Source organism: Toxotes jaculatrix, chromosome 15, assembly GCF_017976425.1.
Source record: "Toxotes jaculatrix isolate fToxJac2 chromosome 15, fToxJac2.pri, whole genome shotgun sequence".
NCBI classification, from domain to species: Eukaryota; Metazoa; Chordata; class Actinopteri; family Toxotidae; genus Toxotes; species Toxotes jaculatrix.
In genome coordinates this window covers 2320000-2346228 of record NC_054408.1, presented here as the reverse complement: position 1 = coordinate 2346228, position 26229 = coordinate 2320000, and the positions used below count along the sequence as shown (strand labels likewise).

General features: G+C 42.5%; 1 protein-coding gene across 3 annotated transcripts in view; it reads right to left on the bottom strand.

Annotated features, from left to right (window-relative positions):
• satb2 (SATB homeobox 2) overlaps positions 1-16610 on the bottom strand; it is a 46645-nt gene extending 30035 nt beyond the window's left edge. For 2 of the 3 annotated variants that reach the window (XM_041057021.1, XM_041057022.1), the window contains exons 1-3: positions 16138-16269; positions 6763-6978; positions 2905-3090 (exon numbers count right to left, since the gene is read on the bottom strand). In XM_041057021.1, coding sequence (XP_040912955.1) covers positions 2905-3090; positions 6763-6934 — 358 coding nt within the window. In that variant the 5' untranslated portion in view covers positions 6935-6978; positions 16138-16269. Of the gene's footprint in view, positions 1-2904; positions 3091-6762; positions 6979-16137 lie in introns of all 3 variants that reach the window. The other variant, XM_041057024.1, reaches the window with a different exon arrangement.
• Positions 16611-26229: the final 9619 nt, after the last annotated feature.

The window sequence follows — 26229 nt, the reverse complement described above, 5'->3', positions numbered from 1 at the left end:
TGTGTTGCAGCTTCTCAGTTTTGGGAAAGTGCTGGAAATGGTGCTGGAAAACAGTGAGCTGACTGAGTTTTATTTATTTTTATTTTTTTCGATGTGCAGTGACGATATGATTCGTTGCAGTATGTGCTGCCATCGCCCTCAAATAGATTTCTGTCCACCTGCAGCAGATAATAGCACACTAGACACTGAAAAAGCTCTTGCCTTCTCCGACCTACTCGATTTGATGGCTGTATAATAAGAAACTTTACGACTTCAAACACTATTATGAACACAGTCAGTGCCATGTGGCAAAGTTCCAGGCACAAGCTCACTGTTCTGGTTCACTCTCTTCGCTCTCAGCAGCAGATGTTTTCAGAGAAACAGCTGTAAAACACCTCTGTCCTCTACCTGCTCAGCAGCAAACAGCAGACAGTCTCAGTCAGAGCAGCTGGTGAACATAGAGGAGCATTTAGCAGCTGAAGAGCCTGATATTTCCCTCAGGAGCTGGTGGAGACCAAAAACAGAGCTAAAAGAGAGGGAACACTGGACTGAGAGTCATCAGGTGGACTCAGACACCACTCCAGATGAACGATCATGTTGCTTGATGAGCTGAACGTGTTGGAAAACTAAAATTTTATTTAAGGTTTATTAATTAATCAATTTAGTCTCAAGTCTCAAGTTTCAAGAGAGACTCGAGAACAAGAAAACCTTCGCTGACAAACACAATCTGCAAACAGAAGTAACACAATCAAGGCGCCACTAATCAAAACAACTGCAAGAGTCATAAAAAAAATCAGATAATCAAGTTTTTAAATCTCCAAAGTTTGAGGGCAGTTTGCAGTTCAGTCCATTCAAAAGGTGCAAAGCACCTGAAACCAGTTCAGGTTTAAGTTCAGGAGATCTTCAGACAGATTTCCAGTGTGTAACATGTCACTCTTCTCTTCCATGCTACATTTTTTTCAACTGGCAGGAACCGTGAATGATCTGTTGTTGTTTAAATCTCTACGTGTGACAGACTGGCAGACTGTTCAGCAGGCCCACGCTGCTGGATGTGAGGTCGAGAGTACACGGCCTGCTTCAGGTGGGCTGGAGCCCTGATAAGAGCTGCTGGCCTTGAGGCAGTAAAGGGATTACCTGTGGCAGTGTGTGTACGCGACTGCGAGAACACACACTCACACATACACACAAACTTAGCGCACATTAGAGCCGTGTCTTAACACTCATGGGTGTGCGGACTTCATTCGAACGAGGTTTGATGAGGATGACACACACAAATACTCAAGTGGGATTTCAGATGGGGATCTCCCACAGTTTTCAGTCTATTGCAATAGCCATGTTGCTCACTGTCGCTTTGTTGTCACCATTTTATATCCATGTGAGGCAACATCCCCAGATGGAATATTCTGCATGCTTGAGAAAAGACAGCAGTAAATGACACTGTCCTGTTGCAGATGACTACCATGTGTGCAACAATAAATTACAGAGTTTTTCTTTTCTTCTGCTTCATAAACATTCTCACACGTACTGTACACACACACACACACACACTCACACACAGTCACACACACAGTGTATTTTTGTCTTGCGGAGACATTCCTGTCCAGCTCTTTGTTGTGTCTTTAATGAGTTTTACAGGCTCTGTCTGTGTCTTAGTTGTGTTTTTGAAACATTCTTGTGCTTATTGCCACTGTAACAGTACAGTGTCTGCTCTAAATACACGACCTCACATCCAGTCTTCTTCCCAGGCCTCTGATTAGAGGGAGAGTCTCCTTTCAGAGATCATTCTCGTCTTGACCCTTAAGCTGCAGGGTATTTAATTCTGAGTCAGTCTTTACCATAGTTTACACAGTCAGAGACACTTGGTGGTTGGAAAATCATGACTATTAATAATAGCCGTCATGAGACTCTCGTCATTCTAACAAAAAGAGGCAGCTTGACCTCAGCGATTTTGCCTTCTTAATAACAGCATAGTAACAGGATTTAAAGAGTACTGTCATTCCGTATTTCTCTGCCAAGCCTAAAAAGTTTCAAGCTGTAAGACAATGTTTTATTGACTTTGGCAGCGTGTTCATTTCTGTGGTGTCACAAACAGCTGTGTCCGTTACTGTGACGTGGACTCTCTGTCTGAAGTTTGACTTCGCAGTTGGTGTTGGATGTTTTCTTTGTTTAACTGCAGTGACTATCTCCACGACCATCGCCACTCCAGCTAGCTATCTGCTTCTTATTCTGTTTTCTTTCTTCCTAATTTCAATTTGTCAAATGATGGCCACCAAGGAAAACACATTACCTCTTCACATTTGAGGATTTCAGCCAGACACAGGCTTTCATCTGTGTTCATGTTGTGTTTCAAGCTAAATGTCTCATTCATTCATTGAGGACAAGGCTAATAAGCGAGAAGAAAAACAAATTCAGGAGTTAATCAGTCCTGCAAGACACGAGGGTCCAAGAACAGATTTAGCTGAGCATAAACGGGACACAGCCAGCCTCTGTCAGAAGTTAACAAAATACAAAATCATATTTATTGTTTAATCAAGTGAGCGGTATCAACCTTCTCGTCTAAAGCTCAGTGAGAAAACAAATAAGCATCCCTCTCAAAATGTTGAACTTTTCCTTTAAAGATGCAGCGACAGCTTCATGAGCGTGAAATAATGAGCGGCTTTTTGAAAACTTGAATACTCATGCACATTCTTTCAACTCTGCATTTGATCTCTTCTCAATACTCAGTAGTTTTGGCCTGACGTCGTGTTTTATCAGTTGGTGGTGAGAGCACAGTAATAGCATCAGCACAGTAAACATTTATATTTACTCAGTTAAAGGAGATTTTTTTTTATAATTGTTTGCACCAAAGCCTTTGGCCTAAAATCTCAAAGACAGGAAAGAATAACGACGCGTGACAGTTCGCGTGTAACAGTGTCTCTGACTGACCGTGGGCTTGTGCTGCTGAGCTGTGGGAGTAGCCGAGGGCCAGCAGAGCCGTCTCCACCAGCTGAGAGAAGAGAATATCCTTCCTGACCAGGACAAACTCCGCATGCTCCTCTCTTCCCTCACATCCGTCCGTCTGAATCCCTCCATCCGACTGCTCCACCACACAGAAGACGGGAATCATCAGACCTGTCGAGGAGGAAAAGGAGAAAACAACAAGAAGATTCTTTTAATGTCTGGCTTTTATTGCCTGTGATCAAAACCCAGTTTATCCTTCACAGACAGCAAACATGTGGACTGTATTTATAGTGGCTCAGGCCTGTAATCACTTCATCCTTTTTGTTTTACACAGCTAAATACTGCAACACCTGAAAGTCTCAATATGCTACAATCAACCAAGGATGTAAAACAAATGATATGCGATGCTTAATCAGCTGCACCAGCGCTGTTCAACGTCGACTAGACATTTCCAGGCAACAGTCTATTCGATAGGCCGTCATTATAAGGGCTGCCCTGACAGATATGCAAAGTCTATACAAATATACAAAAGACCTGAACTGAGCACAGCTGCTACTTTCACTGGAGCATTAATAACTTTTAAAAAACTATTTCCTGTTTAAAACTGTAGTTTAATCTCTGTGGAGATTAAAATGAAAGTGATGCTAAATACTGTTAATAATAATGTTAATGAACGTTGATACTGAGGTAAAATCAACTTCTTTAATTTACACGATACTGTGAGTCTTACGTCAATATGCAAATTCAGGCCAGGTGAAAAGCAGCAGTTTCATATTTTGGATGTGTGTGTGTGTGTGTGTGTACTCTCCCAGTACACACACACACACAGGGACAGATGACACACTCTCAGAGGATTTGAGCAGTTCTTTGAACCACTTCACATCCACGTAATTATATTATTCACAGAAACAAAAGAAAATTTGAGGCTTTGGGTTCAGACTTGTGGCTCATCACTGGACGTCTCACGTGGTCTTTGACCTGAAGGACACTGACCTTCAAAACACCTCAGACGAGCGTGTTCTCATCTCGTCGGGTCGTTTCCGAGCGTCTGCCTTAAACAATCACAAAACATACTCATTTTCTGTTCTGCTGCCGCTGTGGTTAAGGTTCGGTTCAGTTTAGAAAAGAAAAAACACACCAGGCAGGAACAGGTGACGGCCGGTAGGACAACTACACACCGAGACCATGTCCCTGTGAGGACGTCACGCTGCCTCTGCCTGGCTCGTTTTTCACCTCAGCTGACCTCAGCCCTCCAATCACAGCGTGACGTGGGTGTAAATGTCAGATCGTTGGTGCTGGAAAGTTACAGAAATGTTTTGTCTGACATTACGAGGATCCCCGTCAGCTCTATGTTTTAAATAAGACAGGAAAACACATAGAAGGAGACAAGCACTTGTTCCCTCTCAGTGTCTGGTTACAGAGAGACTCCTGTTCCAGGATCTCCATCCTGTTGGCTCCCAGCACTGATATCAATCCTTCCTCTCCAATATCAGCCTTTTTCCTAAAAGGCTTTTGGTTTTGGGCCACCTGTCAACTGCCAATTAATTAAAGCTCTCTGAAGAAATGATGGACTGTGAGCATTAGGCAGCGTCCCAGCACTAATAATACAGGGCAGTGTGTTTTACTGCATGGATACCACACAATACAAAGCACATGCACACACACACGTATACATATGCTCCTTCATACAAACACCCCACACACACACACACACACACACACACACACACCCAGATCCATCCCACCCGTTGTTTTAATCAGTCAATTCCTATATTTCTATTTCCTCCTCATTAATCACTCTGCTCCCAGTCCTCCAGGCTCTCATGGAGTGAATTACACACTGGAGCACTGTGCCAATTCAAGTAAGTGAATTTCCCCCAACAGGGAAATATAACTGTCAACACAGAGCAGCTCCCTCCGACCAGCGCTCCTCTCTCTCTCTCTCTCTCTCTCTCTCTCTCTCTCTCTCTCTCTCTCTCTCTCTCTCTCTCTCTCTCTCTCTGGCTCTATCTCACTCTATCCTCTGTCTCCACCTCAGTCTGTCTTCTCTTATATCCAGTGTCCTGTGATTCGCCCGCTGACTGTATGATCTGGTTTGGATGATGTGATGTTGCCTCAAACCTCTAATCCCTCTAATATGTATGGGGATGAGTGAACAGGGATATTAAGATGTGTGTGTGTGTGTGTGTGTGTGTGTGTGTGTGTGTGTGTGTGTGTGTGTGTAGTGTAAGAGGGTGTGTGTTTTGGCAGCCTTTCTTGGGTGTGAGTGTCACAACGTAGACTTTTGTGAATGTGGACATATGGTGTGTGTGAGTATGTAAATCTGCTGCTGCTTTGTGTGTGTGTGTGTGTGTGTGCGTGTGTGTGTATGTGTGCGTGTGTGTGTGTGCGTGTGTGTGTGTGTGTGTGCGTGTGTGTGTGTGTGTGTGTGTGTGGCCCCCTCCTCGTGGCAGCAGTGTGGTTTGGAGGAGACACGTCGAGTTTCCTGTCTTCAAAGACAACCCGTCATTATTACAGGCCAACCATCCGCTCAGCACAGGAAACCCCGTCCTCCGTCCTCCTTCCTCTCCCTGTCCCTCCCTCGATCCCTCGTCACTTCTCTCTGACAGATTTTTTTCTTTTTTTTTTTTTTTAACATTTAAACATTCATTCATTCTCTCACATCAACACATCAGTTCTTCCTCTCTTCTTACTGCGGTCAAATCCGAGCTCCTTGTTGATTTGTTAACCTCTTTAACTTTTCCAAACCCACACTCACTAGTCCATCTTTTCAAACTCAAACCGTGCAGCCATGCACTGTTCAAAGCCACAGAAATGTCATTTTCTTGTTCAAGCAAACATCCCAGAGTTTTACATAAATATTCCAATAATATCCACAGAATATCTAGAATATTTCTGTTTGATGGGATTGTGCAGCCTTAAAATCACTGCACCTCTGGCTTTTTGCCCTAAATTTAAGGAAAAAAACTAAAGGAGAATGGAAGCAAAAATCTAGAGTTTAAGCAATAAACTGAGCCATTTCTGCAAACATATGGCAACACAAACACCCAGACACAGGGGGTAAGTGCATACACACATGCACACATACACATAAACAAGAAACAACTTTCACAATGAATGCAGGGATCGATAACCCAGAGCGAGTTGTATAAATCTTGTTTATATGGAGCAATCTCCTTTATTTGGAAAGCCTGTATTATACAGTTCCCCCCAGACTTATAGATTAAGAGTGTAGAAACAGCTCGGGGTTCTCCCTGCAGCGCTGCCACACTACAACACAGAGCACTGAGCCAAACTCCACTCGTGGCCAGGATGTGGCTCGTTACACAGCCAAGAGCTGTCTTTGGGTTTGGTATGTAAGAACTCAGAAACCTCTGACACCTGGGAGAAACAGTGAGCGCTGGTTTAAAATGCTGTCATCTAAAAAAAAAAAAATATTCCAAGAATCCAGAGATGTGTGCGATTTGATTTCTTACTTTTTATTTTTTTGTTGTGTTAATTTGAGGAAGGTTCACGTCTCCTCTTCGCTCCGCACAGATCTGATGTTTTTGTCTCTTCAGTGGACGTTAGTAAGTCACATGCTTCATGTGCATCTCGATTAATTCAGTCTGTTTCCACTTTGTCCCACTTTGCTTTTATACACCAACTTTTCCTCCTTGGCCAAATATAAAAACCTTGTGCAGGTTTTCTACTTTGCAGTAATTGAAAATGTGGTGGATGGAAACACTGTTCAGTTAAAGTGAGTTTGTTGCATTTAAATAAATCTCTTCTTACAGTAAATAACATTAAGATAAAACATATTCACTCCACATATTTACATGATATCTTGATCGCGTTGCTTACCTCCCAGGGGTCTCGGTGGGGCTCCATTGTGCCGTATACGTGGCCCTGTGGGGCTCCCGTTGAGCTCCAGCCGACCCTTCTTTCCCGGTGGCGGGAGGCCACTGAGGTCCGGACTGCCTCCCCTCCGCTCAGGACTGTCCTGGGTGATGGGACTTTCCCCTCCTCGCTCCATCCTCCTCCAGACCCCCAGAGGAGCTCCAGCCAGAGAGACAGAGTCTGGAGAAATTAAAGGGGAGTAGAGAAGAGACAGGGAGACAAGTTGTCAGTATGTGTGGGTGTCCCCGTTTTAGCGGTTTACGTCCTCTAACGAATGGGCTTGTAGCTGAGAGTCAGAGACAGGGAGGGAAAGTCAGAAAGAGACAGACAGTTGTGGTGTTGGTTTTGGTCTTTTCGTGCAGTTTGTTGACAAGAAGAAAAACATAGAATAGAAAAGCAGCAGCCTTTTCCTTTAAATGGAGGAGATGAAAGTGTGTTAGAAACAAGTAGCAGGGCTTAAAAAGAGAAAGAGAAAGATGAACTGTTCACACTCCGCATTCATCCCAGGCTATATGCAAAAATATATATCTCTGTGGGCTTTTCATAATATTCACACATCGTGGACAAAGACACAATTTGTGCGACTTGTATTTGAGTACCTACATCTGCATACACAGAGGACGTCAGTGCAGTAGGCGGTCCTTCAGTGTGGCACAGGACACATTTGCTTTCACACTCCTAAGAAAATGTGGCCACATGCAGCCTGGACCTCCACTGAATGTGGTCTGAGTCCTCAGTGCATCGCTCACACCTGAACTTAGAGCTGTCCACTCATGATCACATCACCTGAGACGCAGGTTAACGCCAGGTCTGAGCAGGACCAGAGGGACTGTCCTTTATCAGTGTTTGCAGGGACTGTAAACCAGGTAGTCTCACTCGTGTGTCTTTCATACATATGCATACATACACAACATAACATGCATGGGCACAACCCCCAACACGTACACACACACACACACATTCATGAGCTTGTGGAGCCTGGTAGGTTTGTGTCCCCTGATCAGGAAGTATCAGCCAAACGTCTAATTCGGGGCCATGCCATTAGAAACAGAGCCAGGCCCGACAGGGGACACATGCCAGAGTATCAAAGAGCAGCCAGCTCGCTCAGGCCAAATGGACTTCTGTTATTTACATACGAGCCCCTGGACAATATCTGGCAGCATGTGTGTCCCTCACTGAGGAGAGAGAGGTTAGAAACTGTCCGTGGAAAAACGGCGAGGAGACAGAGGAGAGCGAGCACGGGAGGTTTTCCTATTAGAGTGTGGAAATCAAGTTAGTGACCAGATTTGGGAGTGGAACAACACAGAGGGTCTCTGTACTGAGTGACATTGGCCGGCAATTCAGCAGAACAAATGAGGGAGAATCCAGTGTTATTGTTTGCGTGTGGCATATTCCACAGTGCTTGATTAGAAACTGCACCCCCTCCCTCACTTTTTAATATTTTTGCAGCTTTTACTGCTGCAGCTGTCGCAACGCTGAACAAAAGACTGTGTTTTGTGTGGTGGTGTCTCTCTGTCTTCCTCCTCCTCCTCCTCCTCCTCCTCCTCCTCCTCCTCCTCCTCCTCCGCTCCTCCCCCTTCTTTTTTGCCTTTTCTCTACCTTCTATACCGAGTCTCATTCTTACACAACAACACAGCTGAAAAACACAATCCACCGCAAACAAACAAACAAAAAAGAAAAAAAAAAACCAAAAACTCAGTCTGAGAAGTATTAAGAGCTTTGGCTAAATTTCAAAATGAATAATAAATTAAAAACATTAGCTTTGGCGTGATTAAAAAGTGTGGGAGGCAAAGGCCGAAAAATGCAAGTGGCAGAGTTTAATAAAAGTGGCTTAAAAAAAAAGAAAACAAGTTCAAAGAGTTAGACTGAGTGGAAAGCAGTGGGTTTAAGTGTGAGTACAGTGGTGGCTATAATTCACAGTGTGAGGCTTGCTGAGAAAAAGGGAGGCTTTGCAAATAAATCTAACCACTAAAAATGTTGTAGTTACAATGAAGAACAACTGAATATAATAGAACATTGAAAGAAATTCACTAGCTGTTGTCAGCTGCAATTTACAGCCAGTGCCGCTCCTCAGTGCGATGATCAGTGTGTCTCTACCTGCCTCGTTAAAGTGTGACTCCGAGAAGTGAAGCCAAACATGCGACTATTTCATTTAGAAATTTTTAACCTCTTGTTTAAAAATAATCCTCCAGACAATCTGTCTTTATCACCAACGAGTCCTGTCCTGCTGTAACGTCCGCGGCTGCTCACGATCCCTATCAAGACCTGCCCTCGCCGACATCTCACCATCTAACCTGGGAAGCCCACACTATGCCAGATACTCACAGTTTCCAGCATCATCTAATCTCTCAACATATCCTGCCTCAATTACATTTCATTTGGTATTTAACTCCAAAGATAAAGAACGTTATCATGCTATGCATTTCTTTTTTTTTTTTTTTTTGGCAGCCCTCGCTCACTTGGTGCCATACCAGAGATAAGACATCCCACCTCAACAACAGCAAATATTATTACCACATCAGATCATTACCAGGTCATGTACGTTTTTTTGTGTGTGTGTTTCCACTTCACTTTAAGTCTAATCCCTTTTTTTTGCCCCTGTGGACGCTGCTGTATCAACAGCTTTAACAACATACAAAATATAATAGTTTTCAAAGGAGAAGTTAATATAAAAGCTTCAGACATGAGTCAGTTCATTTACACATATAAAAACCTAAAAATACAAATATGACAAAGCTGGAACGAGCTGAAATACACAAGGATTAATGTCAGTGACCAAACATCCAGCAGCACCGAGGCTCAGATTAGGCCAAAAACTGCCAAAAGTAAAAATGCATTTATGAGTTTTATGCACAACGTGAAGAGACCATTTCTTGTTCTCTGGCTGTTCATGAGTTTAATGGCTTCTGGAAGAAAAACACGTTTCCTTTTCTTTGTTTTACCTGCACTTGATCTAAAACACAGGACTTGCTCAGTATTGAGCTGTAATCTGGATCTTTGTGTTTGCCAGTAATTTTAGAACAGATCGTATGTTCTTGTCTTTGCTTACACCATTATAATGTGATATAAACAATTTATTAAATGCTAAATTACAAAGTGGGACCTTAAGTGAAGTGTTGAAGCAGATGAAGGTGCTGAAGGCAGGAAGTTGGGTTTTTGGGAGAGTTTTCCTAAATTTAAAAAAAAGTTTTATTTTAGTCTCCAGTTTAAATATAGTGACAGAAATAATTCACCTGTTCCATGGTTAATAAAAGAACGAGTACTTTTTCTTTTGCTGCTTTAAAAATGAAGCTGATCATACTTCTGTGAATGCAGGACCTGGGGATGGAGTATTCTGTGCTGTGTCTAACACTGGGAGGGTGCAGCAGATTTTTTATTTAATCATTTTCATACAGTCCTTCACTGTAGTTGCTCCTTTATGCCATTTGAATCAGTTTAAGCTGCTTTAGGAACAAGAAACTTAAATTCAACCTGCAGCCGATGATTCAACAGTAAATCATTGTGCAATATAGATTTTTGAATAATAATACACTGAGTGTAAAAATGCAGTTGTGTCCTGTAGGTCAGAGAGCCAAGATATAGACTGGTATAAACTGATTATGGAATTGATTGATTAACTGATTGATCGACTGCTTTTTTTCCTTCATTTCTTTCTCTTTTTTCATTGCAAACACCTTAAAATGCTGCAGAGTGACATGTAAATAATGACTGGAGCGTGGAGTTACGTGTCTGGATATCACAATATCACAGAAACATCCACAGTCACAGGCTGATAAATGCTAATCTATTTTATGTAACTATTACGGGCGTGTTGAGCAATAACCTTTTGTTGTAAAGACCGTCTTTAAACAGATGTGGGCACGACTTGATAACTGTGTGATCACATACGCTACGTCGCGTGTTAATGACTCTCACTGACACTAACATTGGAGATTTAGCAACGCAGATACTGGTCCTCAAACACTGAGATTGTTATCGCCTACATCCTAAATTCATGTGCATTGCATTGTTTGATAAGGTGCGTGATAGTTAAAGCAGTTAATAAAGAAGTGATAAGAGGAGCTGTTACAGATCTGCTATGGAAACGGGGACCAAATCTAATGTCTTTTGATAAGGAGAGAGTCATGACACATTTCCCAATTTATTGCTTCTCTGGGCAACTGTCATACGTCTCAGAGAAACTGTACGACGGATTATTAAGGATCTTCCTTTAAAACCTGCTCATATTTTAAAATCCTGTTGATAAAATCATCAACACAGATGAAAATAAGCTGATATTTTCTGCGTTTTTTCATAAAAATGTAATAACAGCATTTCACCTCTGAATATTTCTGGTCTGAGAGCGTCGGATATAAAAGGTTAAAATTCTTTCTGCTGTGTTTATCCCGCATAATGTTTGATTCTGGGACAACCTCATGTTTTGATGATAAGCCACTATCAAATTCCACATTATTACATGTTCTAGACATAACAAATACATACTGAGGGCCAAAGACAAGATTGCAGAGCAAAAATGCAGACACACCCAAAGAAATAGAAGAGTAGGACACGACAACAAACACACCTATAAACAATATGTCCAGCTCAAAGACGTAAACACACACAAACAGAGGCTAACATGTAATTCAAAGCCAGTCTAAACTCTACAAATCAGACAGCTGACAAACACTGATTGGCAGTCCCGTCCATCTGAAAGACATGTGGTGTAATGACGGGTGTAAAGAAGTGTAAAGTGGAACCATGAAAGCTGATTTTATTCCTTTCTCACTTTTCTTACTTTATTTATTTATCTCAGTCACTCTCCCTCGCGCCTTCATTTTTGTCTCATCTGGACTAAAGTTTGGGAAAACACTTGTAAAGTTGCATCCAGCTGTTTTAATGTTTGGCCACTGATGGAGAGAGACGTACAAAATGTACACACACACACACACTGCTTCACTGTAATGTCATTGTATACGTTCATAAACAGAGAGGAGTAAACACTGCAGCTCTGAAACTCACACACACTCTGCGATTTAAAACCAGAGGGAAATATCAGCGTGAAACGTGAACGGCCAAACAGCCAACATAACATGTTCCGTCTTTACATGTATGAAACCGGTGAATCTGAAAGTGTTAGGAAGAAATACGACTGACCTCTAACACGGCAGAGTTGAAGAGAGTCTGACGCTTAAAGAGGAAAAACTTACATCGCCTCTGAGTCTCTCCTGCTCTAACTGCCTCTCCGGTATCTCTCTTACCGTTACGATACGAGTCTGCTAATGAAGGGTTGAGCCTTTAACATGCAAACCAGAGACACAGAGCGAGAGGGAAAGAGAGAGAGAGAGAGAGAGAGAGAGAGTGACCTATGAGGGCATTATTAGCACTGATAGCAGGGGAGAATGGGAGAGGCTTCACCTATAGGAAAATATCCAGAGATACGGCTGTTCTTCCCGTTCGAGATCCACTTTTATAGCAGGGTTATCAAGCTATTGGTTAATGCTTGGCTCTGCAGAACAGATAAAAGAAGGCAGGAGGAGGAGGGGGGAGATATTAAAAGCCCTGCTGTCAGAGACTCACAGCATGTGCATGTACATGTAAGCACAGGGAGGAACAGAGGTACTGAAGCTGGGATGTGACTCTCCCATCACAACTGATGTGCAACAAAACCAGCAGAAGTAACACCGAGGAGGAAGCATGAACCGTGTGATTCACAGAATTAGTTTTTTTTAAAGTCTGAAGTCCGAAAACAACACGAGACGTTTTCTTTTTTTTAAAATGTGGCTGTTTATGAGAAATGATTGCTGTTAGGGAAGGTTACATTACTGTGGAATTTACCGTTTATGGCCATCAGATGTGTTTCTGAGGGACTGTTGTGATGTGGGGAGCGTTGGTGTGAGTTGGAAGAGAGGCCTTCACAGCACACACACACACACACACACAACTTTTTTTGTAGCTCTGGAGAGGGTCTATAGGCTCAAACACACACAAACACACACACAGAGTGAGGAAAATAACCGGGGCGAGGGGGCGAGACAGAGGCCTTCTGGCAAACATGTTTGGCTCTCTCGTAAACATCTCATTTGATAATACGAGATGAAGAGCATTTATAGCCTCGCCCTTCCAGCTCGGGGATGCAAACGCGTGCTTAAACACACTCACCCATACACACAGAGTCGCACACAGACAGACACTAAGCCACACAAACCACAGCCAGCACGCTAAACAGACTCTGTGCTTTAACACTTCCAGGGACCACACACTGATTCAGAATACAGTCGCACACACAGCGGGGACAAATACGAGTATGAGGAGCAAACACACACACATGCACACACAGTCCCGGGGGTGGACGAAAAAATAGAGCCATAACATGTAGCACAGAACCGTGACGCAACATTCGTGACTCTCGTAACTGTAGGAAGGTGCTGATTCAGCTGCATTACAACATGAGGTGTTTCTGTTATTTTGTCCACCCCTGCACACCCTGGTGACAGGGTGAAACTTTGCTGTAACATCCACACACACACACACACACTCTCTGATTCCAAACCCATGCACCACAGCCGACCAGAGTGGGAACAACCGTATGAATGTGGCTGAACGAGGGACATGAGAGTGATGTGAGTGTGGAGAGCAGCAGTGACGCCCACAGAGAGGAGCATCATTAGAGAAGCTCCTCTCTCTGCCCACACACTGCTATCTAATCTGTGGTTTAATAGCACAGACACACCCTTTATTACGTATGAAGAGATAGCTGGGTTCACACAGAGAGGCAGTGAGAGTGGAGGAGGAGAGTTACTGAAATACTGAAATGGAGGATTTATGGTTCGATGGAAGAATTATTTAATCTCTGGCTCTGAATTAACTAAGACTGGTTTAACTCCTGATCCTCAGACTACAGAGAGACACCGACCCTCAAAAAGTCTCATTCAACAGGAGAGAGGAGGAATAATAAAATAAAATAACCTTCAAGCTGAAGATTGACCATGAATAATCTGTGCATCACCGTCGGTTCCTCAAACCTTCTCTTCTCCACATTTTGCGGCAGAGTGAAAAAAAAATCCTCAACATTTCAGTGAAAGTCAAAGAAAATATGAGTTTCCCACTATTTCTGAAACTTTACACAACCACCACCCACCCTCCCACCCCCTTTCACATCCCGACAGGCTTTGCGCGGCCCGTCAACTTTTTTTAAACATGTGAGCAAACTTTAAACAGACAAGCGGGCCAGGAGCCCATCACCCCAGCTGAGACCAGCACCGATCCGTTTTCCTCGCGGTTTGCTCAAAAAAAAAATCCGAGTTTTTATGATGATTATTTTTTATATAAATATATATATTTGATTTGATGTGTTGGCGCTGAGAAAACAGTTGTGTTGACTGATAATAACGCCTCGCAGTACTGTTATTATTTTTAAACTTAATTATTAGGACTGTTTTAATTTTATCAAGGCTGTTACAGTTCCCGATTTGTGTAAAAAAAAAAATTAAAAAACTATATTTTTTCTGTTCTAAGTGTTAAACTGAAGCCGGAGCCACACTTCACCTGCACAGGTGAGAAATCCATTCAAAGAAAGAAAGAAAGAAAGAAGGAAATGGCATTTCTGTGAACGGAAGTTGACTTTTTGACACGTGTTTGACTTAATGAAAAAAAAAAAGATCAGGTGTAAATATCAGGAAGATGAAGAAGCTGAGTGAGCGTGGTGATTTTTAAAGGTCAGAGGCTTAAAGCAGCAGCTGTCAGTGAGATGAGGAGCCTGTTAGAGCAGCCTGTCCTCCTACCTGCATGTGAGGATCTAAAACTATTATTATTATTATTATTATTATTATTATTATTATTATTATTATTATTATTATTATTATTATTATTATTACTGTTGTTGTTATTTTTTCTGAAAATCCACATTTAATTTGAACATTTTATCTCGATGATAAATGTTTGATTTCTTGGCCAGAAAAAGAAAAGGCTGTTGTGTTTTAGTGCCTTTGACGTGACGGTCTGCAGAGGGACTGTTTCCCATTTGCAGCCATTTGGCTTCAGTTTCCTCTGATGACACGGAGCAGACCGGAGGCCTCTTTAGTCCCGAGCCTCTTCACAGTCCCTGATCAGACCTGAGCTTTGTCACCTCTGCACCGCGTCCATCCACCTTGAGTCCCCTCTGTCCCCTGTGCTGCCTGTCCCCCGTGCTGCAGAGGTGAAAAGGCCCTTGTAGCAGCCGAAAACACTTGGACCGTGTTCCGCACCTCTCTGCTCCCTCCGCGTGTTTTATTCAGCATTTGTCCCGTTTGCTGGTGAATTTGCGGTTTGAAGCGGTGTAAAACTGACTGTTATTTCAACTGTGCGTGTTAATCAGTAACATCAGTGACACCTCACACAGTAATTGGTCATTAATTATTATTTCTTTAACGTTAAAAAGTCACAGAGTGGGTAGAATTACTGAAGTCATATTGTGACGCATTTTAAAACGATTTCTTGTTTCTGAAAACAGGATTTTTAATCTACACACACACACACACACACACACATACACACACATGTATATATTTGTGAAAGTTTTGGTGTAAATTATTCTGTAGTTTTTTTTCTAACATCTTTAAAAAGGTTCAAAACTAATGATAAATCAAACTAAATAATATTTAACACTCTATTTAGAGACGAGTTCTTTAGTGGCGTGTGATTTTATTGACTTATCCCAGTGCAATATTTAAAATTCTACAAATGCAAATAATAATTAGGAAAAAAAATATTAATGCTGCTAATATTAATACTAAAGGAAGTACATTTTACTTCATGACGCGCCACAGTGCCAAGACACTGCAGTTCATCATACATGGGAACATTAAAGGTAAATATTGGTGTTATTAAAAACCCGCTGTATAACGTCTTTTATTACAGAAACATAATTTATTTCTGCTAACTTTAATTCTAATAACAGTAATAAGTATATTGCTGGTCTCGGATATTTTTTATCAGACTCCTACTCTGCAATAATACAACAATATCAATAATAACAATAATAACAGTAATGATAAAAATAACAACAATAATAACAGTGTATAGTTAATTTAACAAATTAAAGTGACAGTAAAGGGACAGCCATTTAGGTCCAAAGTAAAAGTTTCCTGTCAGTTGGATAATCGATCAGTGTCTAATACTTTGATCAGTTTTTTATTTTTGTTATTTTTATTTTATCATATATAATTTGTATGTTCTTCGTATTGATTTACAGTGAGTTTAAATCACTTTGTGCGGGCATGTGAGCGTGCAGCCTGAGTGTGTGTGCGTGTGTGTGTACGTGTGTGTGTGTGTGTGTGTGTGTGTGTGTGTGTGTGTGTGTGTGTGTGTATAGCTACTCACTGTTTACGGCGTGTCTGTAGCGCTGCTGGCCGCTGAGGAGGCTCTGTCCATTGATCAGGAGTATTGAATCCAGGGCTGGGCTTTGGTTCGGCTCCCGGACACACGGAGGTTCGCGCTGGTCCTGTGCTGAATCTGGACTCGGAGTGGGACCAGAGATCCGCAAAGAAAAAAGTTTCAGTTCGTGATGGCGGTGTATGTGTGTGTGTGAGTGTGAGTGTGTGTGTGTGTGTGTGTGTGTGTGTGTAAGTGTGTATGTGTATGGGCGGGGGGGCGACGATAGCGCGTAAAGCGGCGGAGTGAATGTGGCGAGATGGACACGGACGCTGGAGGTGGACGGAGGATGCGCGTCTGTGGGGAAGTAGACAGAGACAGAGAGACTCTGACAACACAGTGGTCTGTCCTGGACCCGTGGACCCCCTCTGGTCAAACGCGCACACACAAACTTGATATTTGAACAAACTGGACTCTTTCTGTCGTCCTCCCTTCACGCCTTTGTCCGCCTTTTAGCTCAGAGCGCGTCTTCGGGACATGAAGTCTTCCCTCCTCTGAACTCTCTGCTTCATCCTCGGAAGAGACAGAGAGAGAAAAGCGCAAAAACAACGCGTCACCGCCGCCGTGAAAGCCGCTCCAGCAGACAGCCCGGGAGGCGCAAACAAAACGCGAACCCGACCGAAAAGTAAACACCGGCGTCTGAGTCACAGTAAAAGCGGGATTTAAACGGCGCAGAGGACCGGTTTCTAATCAGAGTGTGTCACTTTCAATCTTCCCTGTGCCAGCGGGCGCACTGACTGATAGAGGGAGGAGAGAAGGGAGGAGAGACAAAGGGAGAGGGAAGGGAGGGAGCAGAAGGGGCGTCAGAAAACTAATCTGACCCACGAAAGCGTTTTGTGGGACGGATCTCGCTCATGAGGACAAATAGAATGAGGTAGAATAGAAGTGTCCAACAAAAGTTTTTATGCGCAGAAAGGCTCCGCTGACCCTGCGCACAGGGGTTCACGACCCGTGAGACCAAACCGTCTCAAACGTCTCAAGCTGTTTCCCTGCAACATAAACAGTTGCTTAATAATTTTCTAAATCATATCTCACTGGAATCTCCTTCTTCTTGTCGGGGTCATAAGGTGAAGCTAACTATCGGAGAGACTTTGGCATCAGACAGAGGGAAGACACAGCTGCCTTGTTACTTTTCCCTTATATAACTTATCTGCTGCTATCAGCGCGGCAGCTTCCCCCCGATACTGTCACACACGTCGGTATCATCCCACTGATAATCCGCTCCAGCTGAAGTCCATGCACTGATACATGTTAATAAGTAGCCTAATAATAATAATAATAATAATAATAATAATAATAATAATAATAAGTCTTTGATGAACCCCCCCCGTTTCTCCCCCTCAGTCGTTATTAGACGGCCTGGACCAACACTGGGATCCCTGTTAATGATAAACCTGTGACTTGATAGACAGATGTCACTGCGTGGTGTCCATTAGATAAGGAAGCCATCGAGGGTCAAATAACACTGACATGGATTTTTTTTTTTCAATTATACTGAAAATATGAGTTTTATGAAACTTAGTTCGAGTCAGGACAAGAATCTAATTAATGTTTCTCTTCAGCGGTGAAGAAGAAGTTTTCTGTTTGGTGTCTGTGGTTTTTATCTGACCTGTGGACTGAGCAGAGACTCCTCGGGTGATGTTAAACTCAAGTTTAAGGTGAAGGTGGAAACCAGCTCATTTCAGCTGTTAAATTTAGATTAATTTCTCCGGAGTTCAGTGAACGAAACTGCTCATTTATTGACTGACCTCTGATTAACTCAGGACTAAATATTGTAAAGTGCTAAAATTATTTTGCAGTGCGTAGTTACTGTCTGGAAACCCTGTTTCTAATTTCTGTCCATTCTTAGCAGAATTACCGGGGCTCAGGTTTGCACCGGTGCAGCTTTGGCCTTACGGTAAACTGCAACGAGTGCGTCCTGTGTCCACATTTTAACGAGATCATGCGCAACCGAGCTGAGCGACGCGAATGAAGCCACAGGTTTGCGACATCTGCAGCACAGTTACTGTGCGTAAAGTGAGCATGTTGGCTGCGGTGTTTTCACGGAGCGTTGTGTTGGTGTGAGAGTTCCCGCGGCGGGGACGCACGGATCAGCCTGCTGCTCGCTCCTGGCCTCTGGATCCGGAGCTAAAGGAGCCGTGTGTGCGTCGCCTGCCGTGCGCGTTCAGCTTTCCAGGAAAGAGACTGCTGCGACTCGAGCTGCACAGGCCTGCGTGCTGGAGTTTTGTCTTCTTGATCAATGGCAGGTTTTTTTTGTTCCGTGAGAATTAATGCAAAACAAAACGACGTGAGAATCACCAAACCTTCACAGAGACTACAGCAGAAAGAGGTTCGCTCTTAATTGGAACCCGACCTGCTCTGGAGAGAGAAACGCTCCAGCTCACGGTTGTCAGGATTTATGAAGCCTGGCTCAGCCTCACAGCTACAGTCACTTTTGAGGCATTAGTCTCGTGGTCGTTACCAACACTGCACCAAAACCGTAAAAGCAGTCTCCATAAAACACCACATCTTTTACTCACCTGTTTAATGAAGCCTGGTTATCAGCGTGACACCTGGCAGCTCCGCGGCTCTGCAGCTCTGCTGCTCCCAGAGATGCGAAGTAAGAATGAAGGTGGAACAGGCGGTGGCGGAGAGCCAGGCCTCCGCTCCACGCTCATTCGTCAATATTAGACTATTAAATATGACAATGGCGGTGATGATGATGATGATGATGATGATGATGTCGATACGCGCTGGTGAGACTGTTGGCAACAGAGAGTGATTTCTGCTTTGGAGGCCTCAGGACGGTGATGCAGCAAAGTGTGTGTCCGTGTGCGTGAGAGAGCGAATGAAGAGCTTATTAAAGAATTTCTAAAAGTGCTGAATGTGCGGTAAAATTAACAGGTTGAGATTCTATCTTAGTGACATTTACAAGTCTCTGCTGAATTCCTGTACTTTATTTTAATTTCGTCGTAAAGGACTCATTAGAGGTTGAAAATAAGAGCGTTAAAATCCATTTAAAGCTTTATTTCTCACCGCGGAGGCTGTTAAACCCAAAGTGTCTGCGCTTTTTGGATGAAGAGATAAAGCTCCAAACTTTCCCGGTTGGTCCAGGAGCAGAGCCCCCTTTAATCTTTAGGTTATTTTCATTTATATTAGACAATTATCTTTAAATTAACTGGACTCTTGAGAACGTTTGAATTCCCATAAATATTTGGTTTTGTAGCTGCTTTGTAACGTCCTTTAAATTGTGTGTGTGTGTGTGTGTGTGCGCGCGCGCGCGCAGATCAGAGGAGAATCACACGTGTGGTTATTTTTTAAGTGATTTCTGCTAAATCCACTAAATTCAAGGAAAATGTTATTTTGGATTAAATATTTAATCACTGCAGTTGTAATGACGGAATGTCCTGGCTGCACAGGAGCAGCCAGGACAACAACTAAAATGTCACAGAAAAAAAAGAATTTAAGTCAAAGTCAGAGTGGTCCTCTTCTCCTCATATTTAAATATTTAAAATATTTCTCTCAGATCAGCAGAAAAGATATAATGGAGCTTTATTTTGTCGAGTTAAATTCAGAGTCTTTTTTTCTGGATCCTGGAGACAAAACGAACAAGCGGGGACAGAGCGCGTTGTGTGCATCACGGATCTGTTTTTATTCAGAGACATGTTCTGTTAACGAACTGCATCATGTGCATTTCACCTCATCATGCAAAGACACTCGGCTGCAGCGGACTTGGTGAATTATTGAAGCCCCGGCAGGGAACCGTTTGCCTGCAGATCTCCTCCTCTGCATCACTTACACAACTCACTCCCTCTATTTTCCATTTCTTGGGGAACTGGGAATCTAGGAACGAGCCCAAACAAGCGTGAAAACCTCCACAATGCCGTGAAGTGGAATGAAATATTGATCCCTGAAATAACCCCGATGGAAAACAAATTCAGAGGACGAGGGTGAATAATTGATCTGCATCTGCAAAGTCTGTAAAACAACATGATAGTGATTGGAGAGGAATGTGGGGGAATTATAGTGTGTGTGTGTGTGTGTGTGTGTGTGTGTGTGTGTGTGTGTGTGTGTGTGTGTGTGTGTGTGTGTGTGTGTGCGCGTGTACGTGTGTGTGTCTGGGGGATCGTGCTGTGGCCGATCACCTCCTCTGAGCACCACCTACCTACTATCCCACCCCCCTTCCAATAAAAAAAAAAAAAAAGAGAAAAAGTAAGAAAGAAAAGAACAACATGCTTTTATTTATCTCACATCCGAGGAGCAGAGCGATTTATAGAACGTGATCCTGTGAGTTTGAGCAGAGCAGACCTCCGGCACAAAACTCATTTAAAATTCAACAAGTCAGCAGAATAATTTAGAGGAGAATGCGTCTGGCTTGGATCAGGCCAAAACCAAACATTAATAAATAACCATAGTTTGTTTTAGGCTTGAATTTACATTATGGAGCATACAGGTGAAATGATGCTCAATAATCAGTTATATCAACTCAATTTATTCACTTTTTTTAAATTCACGAATTGACGTTATATCCGAATCTCAGAGGAAAGAAACGACTGTGCTTTTCCGAGCTGGGCCTCTCAGATCGATGCTTGTTGCTCTTGTGATAAACGCTGACACGAGTTCATCCTTCACCTCCACGGATTGTGTCCGTGTTTTATTCTCTGTCAGTTTTCAGACGCCTGTTGTCACCCTGTGTGAATGTGGCGCTGAGAAAACCAGAAGCATCACTTGTGCAAACAGCGCGGCTGTGTGGTGAAGAGGAAAAGACAGAAAAAAAAAAATAAAATCAAAACAACAGGAAAAAAAGAGGGAAAAACGAGGCCACGACACCAAAGACTCCACTAAAACCAGTGTTAGTGTGAATGAAAGGAATCTGTCTCATCGCCCTCGTTTCAGCAGTGACAGATTCTGTCCGCTCCTCTGATGGGATCTTGTTCCTCATCAGTGACTGGATGCAAATGATTTTCTTTAAATTATTTACCCTCATCTGCTGCAGAGCCAATCAGAAGCCAGGCTGTCCTGAGAGTCCCTCACGTGACGCAGGTCACCTGGAAACCTCCCAAACGTCACGGTATGATACATTAACTCAAACATAAGAAAGACAATATATGATTAAGATTAAGATGAATAATATTTTTGGATCCGTTTTTATTTATAATAAACTTTTAGTTGCAACCTACCTAAAGAAAAAAACACTATTTTCGCGATATTATGATGTAAAACATGTTGAAATGATCGATGTGCTGACAGATGTTATCGACAGACATCTCTCTGTAAATCCAGCTGTTTTTCACGCTTCTTCATCTTCGTTATTTTACAAATAAGATGCAAAGAAAGAAGGAAAGAGTTTCACTGAGCCTCGTTTTTTTTCTCTGAGGGAAAAAAACCTTCTCATTTATAGGAAACATCATTTATTGGTGTGGAGTTTCCTGCTGGTTGTAGATGAGCTGTGTGCTGAGCCTCAGCTGAGGGGGTTTCTCCCACGATGAGACAGAGTGAAAATAGATATAGAATAATAATGTAAGGCCAGAGGGTGAAGTAAATAGTTGAACTGGAGAGAGGAAGCACAGAAAATCTGACCTGAGGTCGGAAATTTAGACGAACAATAAACCTAAAACATTTCCTCAGTCACACGAGTGTCAAGTGATTTGACATAGAACTAGATAATAAATAAATAAATAACACAAAACAATAAAATCTGACCCAATTAGTAAATTACATATTCACTACTAATGCTACTGTTTCCACCGCTAATACTACTACTGGTATGAGATGAGAAGAGTAATAACAAAATCAATAATCATAATAATACATTGAAATTTTGAAAAGGCAAATGTGTTTATTTTACCCATATTATTATTATTATTATTATTATTATTATTATTATTATTATTATTATTATTATTATTATTATTATTATTATTATTATCATTATTATTATTATTATTATTATTATTATTATTATTATTATCACAGCGTTCAGTTGTGACTGAGGCAAACGTTTTTTAATTCCTGCTCTTTCCAGTTTTCTGCTGAATTAAACGGCCATGGTTAAAATCACCTCTAATTGAAAATGAAAGTAACTAACGGATAACGAACAACAGACGCGTGACACAAAACAGACTATTAAACAAAAACCCAGAGCAAAAATAAATGCATATTTCGCAGAACACCTATTTCACATTTTTGTTTGTGGTTTTTCTGATTGGAGCGAATCAAGGAGAATTAAGATGTAAAGCTTTAAGGCTGTGAACTCACTTATTTCTGCATTTAAAAAAATCCGATGATACATGGATTTATTGGACCATTTGATTTTTCTTCAGCACTGAAACTTTGATCACATCGCTTTTTATTCTGCGTTTGTGCAGCTCTAATATTCCTCTGATGGGCCAGAGCGGCCCAAATGGCTTGTTTTTAAAGGATGTATCCCGTTTCCGTCAAGGATTAATTTGTCTTTTACCGCACTTTCAACCCTTTTTCCAAATTGCTTCCATACAGAGGTCACGACTCATGAGTCCATTATTGCTCCTTCACGCCATTTTTCACCGGGTCGCTCTGTTTCCTCCGCGAGTCCCGACAAACCAGAGACTGGACACTAAACTAAACCCAGCTCTGAAGTGTTCTCTACCTCTACCTCTTCAAAGATCCACAACGAAATAATAATAATAATAATAATAATAATAATAATAATAATAATAATAAAACAGTAATCAGTAAGCCATAATTAGCTCTATATCCCGGGAGGCTTATATTTGAAAAACATCAATATATATTTAAATCTTTGTAGAATCTATCAAACAAAAACGGTTTTGTGTGTTTTCAGATGTTGAATGTTGACCTGAAACATTTGATTTTTATCAGCACCATTTTATAATAAGGCACAATTTATATATTATAAAGGGTGATTATAAATGGTTAATAAATTATTGACTAAAGATGATTTATTAGCCATTATTAATAAAACGTTTTGGTTGCCAGATTGTGAGTCACCCCTGACTGATTGGACCTTATGGATCTGAACCAAAGGCCAATAATTATTAAACATTTATAATTCCATTATTACCAAATGGAGCTGATAAAAATGGCCAAAGTTGTTTTGATTTAAAAAGCATAAAATTTTGACATAAACACTTAATCAGCAGTGCATCATTAGAACCTGGTGCCTCTTTTCAGGTTTCATCCTTTTTTCCACTGTTATTATTAAATAGAAACTGATCAACAGAACGGAAAAGGGAAAAAAATCTGATCCAAAGCTGATTTCTGACACATCACCAGTTACTTTTCACACACACACATGTGCAGGAATTGAAGTGAAATGCATCTAATAGACTCGTGGACGACGGGCTGACCCTGAAAGTCTGAAACAAACTTTTGTTTCATTTTGTGAGCGTGTTGCGTCTGTCACAGAGCAGCTATAACTTCCTCAGGCCTATCTCCTCTTCTCAGCGTCTGAGCTCTGATATCCAACACACAGGATTGTTTTTCCTCTTGGTTAAAGCCGTGGCCCTCGCTGGCAGCCCCCGCAGCCTTCTCTTCCTCCCAATAAGTTCTTACCTGAAATCAAATCCGCCTGCTTAACGAGGAGGGAGCGAGTTGGAGAGAGAAAGGCAGTTGTGAGCGTCAGCACTCTGCACTATGTCATCGGGCACAAGTATTTGACAGTTGGAATTATCTGTAAATACTTCATTAAACTGTGTATGAGTTCCCCTCTTGTGCTCATGGTCCACTTCTGGTAAGATTTACAAATGATAACATAAACACTTTGAAAAAAAACAAGAGAAAGAAATTCAATTCTCATTTGAAAAGAATTGGAGAACGAGGGAGGGAAAGGGGGGAGGCTGGGAGAGTGTGATTGGGGAGCAACAAAACAGCGGAGGTCTGTGTAATGAGGTTTGGAAAGTGTGCTCAGTGTTTGGGGGCCAGGGTTTACTTGACCTGCCAGAGGGATTGTCTTCCAAACGGACTCCGTGCCAGACACTGAGCTGAGCTGTCCAGGCGTTCACCACCAACTACCTACGCTGTTTTAAATCTGTTAAGAAATGTGGAAATCTGAGTTTCTCAAAGTGCCCCAGACAAATGGGGTCAGCTCATCAAAAAGGTGAGTCTAATTCATCTTGCAACTTGGCCCTTAATATTCAGCCTGGGTGAAATAAAATGGAACCATTTCTCTGCCAGTCAACTGTTTACAGCATGAAATTTTCCCTTGATGGATCCTCGTTTCTCCTCTTAAAATACAGCATCTAAATTAAGCAGGCTAACAGGCAGGACGGTCCTCAGAGCAGCGCACACACAGCGTGCCAGTAAAATAAAATGCTCTCTGGCTCTAAGATCACTTAGGCTGCACTGACACACCATAAAGTCCGTCCAAAATCAACTCCGTTCCACTTCTACCGCTCACCTTCCTCTGAGGCTGACACAATCACCCTGGCAAACTCTCCCCATGTCAAGCTGTCTGTACTAATAACCAGGCGGCCGGCCTCTTAGACCTCATGTCAAGAGCAGGCTGATGTTTGGAGGAAATGGAAACTGATAGGGTTTAGAAGTGTCTGCTCCAGTGGAGAAAGTAGGAGGAGGACAAGGGGAGAAAAAAATGCAGATACCAGAGAGGAGAAAGTGAAAATAGGAGAGGGAGGAGGGCGCAGAAGGAGAGTGTGTGTTTTCACAAAGGGAGGTCGCAGGTGATGCTGTCACCGGCGTAAGAAAGAAAAAATAAAATCTAAGAGCTTATAGCCCACAGCGTTGAGTCTGAGAGCCAGGACAAGACAGACGTGTGCCTTAAGACATGCACACACTTGTCTGCACTAACCTCACCGTGAAGCATGCTGGTCCCCAAAGGTTTCCGGAAACGTGTCGTCCACGGTCGCCATCGGCGTCACAAATTTCCCAAACATCTCATCTCCAGCTCTTCGACCGCCACGACACAGACGAGCAAGCGGCCTTGTGGGTAAACAAGGGTGCGGGATGGTGTACGGTTTCACTTTGCAGGCCCCCCTGTGGGTGGGCGGAGTCCATGCGTTCAAAGTAAATGTCAATCATTTACTGTCAGACACCAATGAGGAAGCTTTTGTCCCCCAAAGTAACTCCCTTTGATTTCTCTAAAGAGAGTCAATGATTAAAAACATGCATTGAGGGACACCCATGTTGGCCTGTGTGTGTGTGTGTGTGTGTGTGTGTGTGTGTGTGTGTGTGTGTGTGTGTGTGTGTGTGTGTGTGTGTGTGTGTGTGTGTGTGTGTGTGTGTGTGTGTGTGTGTGTCGCTGTCAGAGTGATAATGATCTGCCTGGCTGTGTGGAGGCTGCGAGGTCAAAGGTGACCTCACTGCTGTGATCTTGTGTTTGTTATTGCTATGCTGCCCTTGGACGGGTTAACATAGCACACACTGCATCAGCTGGTGTGTGCACTTCCTCTGACACACACACACACACACACACACGCAGTCATACGCAGACACTGCTCAGTCACCCGGCCTGTGAGAGGCGTCTGAGGGTCACTTCCACATGTGTTGATGGACTCTGGGTGAACTACTCTAAACTGGTGAAATGTTATCCCACTACAGGGAGGACAGAAGCCCAAATGGCCCCACTCCTCTACTGCTCTCACACATTGCCTTATCCCCTAATGTGCAGGGGAAAAACCATGCAGAGATCTAGCTGTGCATGTTACTACAGCGCTGAGACTACTTAAAGGACTGGGGGTCCTAAGTGACTGATATCTTTTATTTTCACGCGGTGCTTTGGTTTAAAGTAATAAACTGTATTTTCATTTGATTTTTTTTAACATTTCTTCGAGATTTGCAAAGGAAAACATGAGTTTTACAAAGCAATCTCAACATTGGCTGGAACGTCACTGACTTTACACATCAGAGTCAGTTCAGGTGTGAAAAAGTTGTATAAAGTGGAGTCTGAGTCTGAGTCTGATAAAGATCCTCAAGTCCTCATGTCCCTTTAGTCTGAGCCAGGTTGGTCTGAAGATTGAAAGTCGGACTGTGTGACGACATCTCTTATCGATTTTGATCCTTAAAAAATTAATTTAAAAAGTCCATCATGAGTCGGATAGTGTTACA